The sequence below is a fragment of the Ailuropoda melanoleuca genome, chromosome 4 (assembly GCF_002007445.2).
Source record: "Ailuropoda melanoleuca isolate Jingjing chromosome 4, ASM200744v2, whole genome shotgun sequence".
In the NCBI taxonomy this organism is placed as follows: domain Eukaryota; kingdom Metazoa; phylum Chordata; class Mammalia; order Carnivora; family Ursidae; genus Ailuropoda; species Ailuropoda melanoleuca.
In genome coordinates this window covers 62366630-62368170 of record NC_048221.1, presented here as the reverse complement: position 1 = coordinate 62368170, position 1541 = coordinate 62366630, and the positions used below count along the sequence as shown (strand labels likewise).

Below are 1541 nucleotides of genomic sequence, written 5' to 3'. Positions count from 1 at the left end.
CCGCCGCTGCCGCCGCACACCTCCCGTCCATGGCCGGAGGCCAGCAGCCGCCGCCTCAGAGTCTGCTCTACTCGCAGCCCGGGGGCTTCACGGTGAACGGCATGCTGAGCGCGCCCCCGGGTCCGGGCGGCGGCGGCGGCGGCGCGGGCGGCGGCGCCCAGAGCCTGGTGCACCCGGGGCTGGTACGCGGGGACACGCCCGAGCTGGCCGAGCACCACCACCACCACCACCACCACGCGCACCCGCACCCGCCTCACCCGCACCACGCGCAGGGGCCTCCGCACCACGGCGGCGGGGGCGCGGGGCCCGGACTCAACAGCCACGACCCGCACTCGGACGAGGACACGCCGACGTCGGACGATCTGGAGCAGTTCGCCAAGCAGTTCAAGCAGAGGCGCATCAAACTCGGCTTCACACAGGCCGACGTGGGGCTGGCGCTGGGCACGCTGTATGGCAACGTGTTCTCCCAGACCACCATCTGCCGCTTCGAGGCCCTGCAGCTGAGCTTCAAGAACATGTGCAAGCTCAAGCCGCTGCTGAACAAGTGGCTGGAGGAAGCGGACTCGAGCACCGGCAGCCCCACAAGCATCGACAAGATCGCTGCACAGGGCCGCAAGCGCAAGAAGCGGACCTCCATCGAGGTGAGCGTCAAGGGCGCGCTCGAGAGCCACTTCCTCAAGTGCCCCAAGCCCTCCGCGCAGGAGATCACCAACCTGGCCGACAGCCTGCAGCTCGAGAAGGAGGTGGTGCGGGTCTGGTTCTGCAACCGGCGCCAGAAGGAGAAGCGCATGACGCCGCCCGGGATCCAACAGCAGACTCCCGACGACGTCTATTCGCAGGTGGGCACCGTGAGCGCCGACACGCCGCCGCCCCACCACGGACTGCAGACGAGCGTGCAGTGAAGGCAAGGGGCGCAGCGCAAAGAGGGCCGCCGCCGCCGCCTCCGCAGCCGCTGTCAGCACCGCCACCAACCCCCGCCGCCGCCGCCGCCGCAGCGCCAACCCCGCACTGGGGCCGCACCGGGCCGGGACGGNGAGGAAAAAGAGAGAGAGAGAGAGAGACGGACCAAGGAGACATTTCTGAAGTCCAAGGAAGGAGGGGCAAAACAAAACAAAAGCGTAATAAATACCCAGACTGTTTTATATACATATATATAACAAACAAAACCGGAAGAGAAAAAGGAGGCGATCATGAGATCTCGTTTATACTGTGGTGGTGTTTCCTTTTTGTTTTTCTTTTTCTTTTTAAGGAAGGGTGAAGATGCCTAGCGCACCAAAACTGTACTCGTGAGGTTTTTCCCACCCTAGGAAGTCCTACACGGCAACGGTGGACAGCACCTAGCACCTGCCTCGTCCTCTCCTCTTTAAAATTTTAAAAAAAAGAAAAAAGAAAAAAAAAAAGCACCCCTCTCTCCTTTTCACTCACTCCCCCCTCCAAAGGGCTGCCTAAAGTGATCTACCAAAACTTTCTTTCCTGGGAGCGACCTGAAAGAAAGCAGAGGCACCGGGTTTAATCAGGGGATGACTCTGCTCCGGGGCCCT

General features: G+C 62.3%; 1 protein-coding gene across 1 annotated transcript; it reads left to right on the top strand.

The window, feature by feature from the left end:
- The first annotated feature begins 6 nt into the window (after positions 1-6).
- Positions 7-1027, top strand: POU3F3 (POU class 3 homeobox 3). The gene has a single exon (XM_011231168.2). It carries the CDS (start codon positions 30-32, stop codon positions 900-902), a length of 873 nt encoding a protein of 290 aa, XP_011229470.2. The 5' UTR covers positions 7-29; the 3' UTR covers positions 903-1027.
- Positions 1028-1541: the final 514 nt, after the last annotated feature.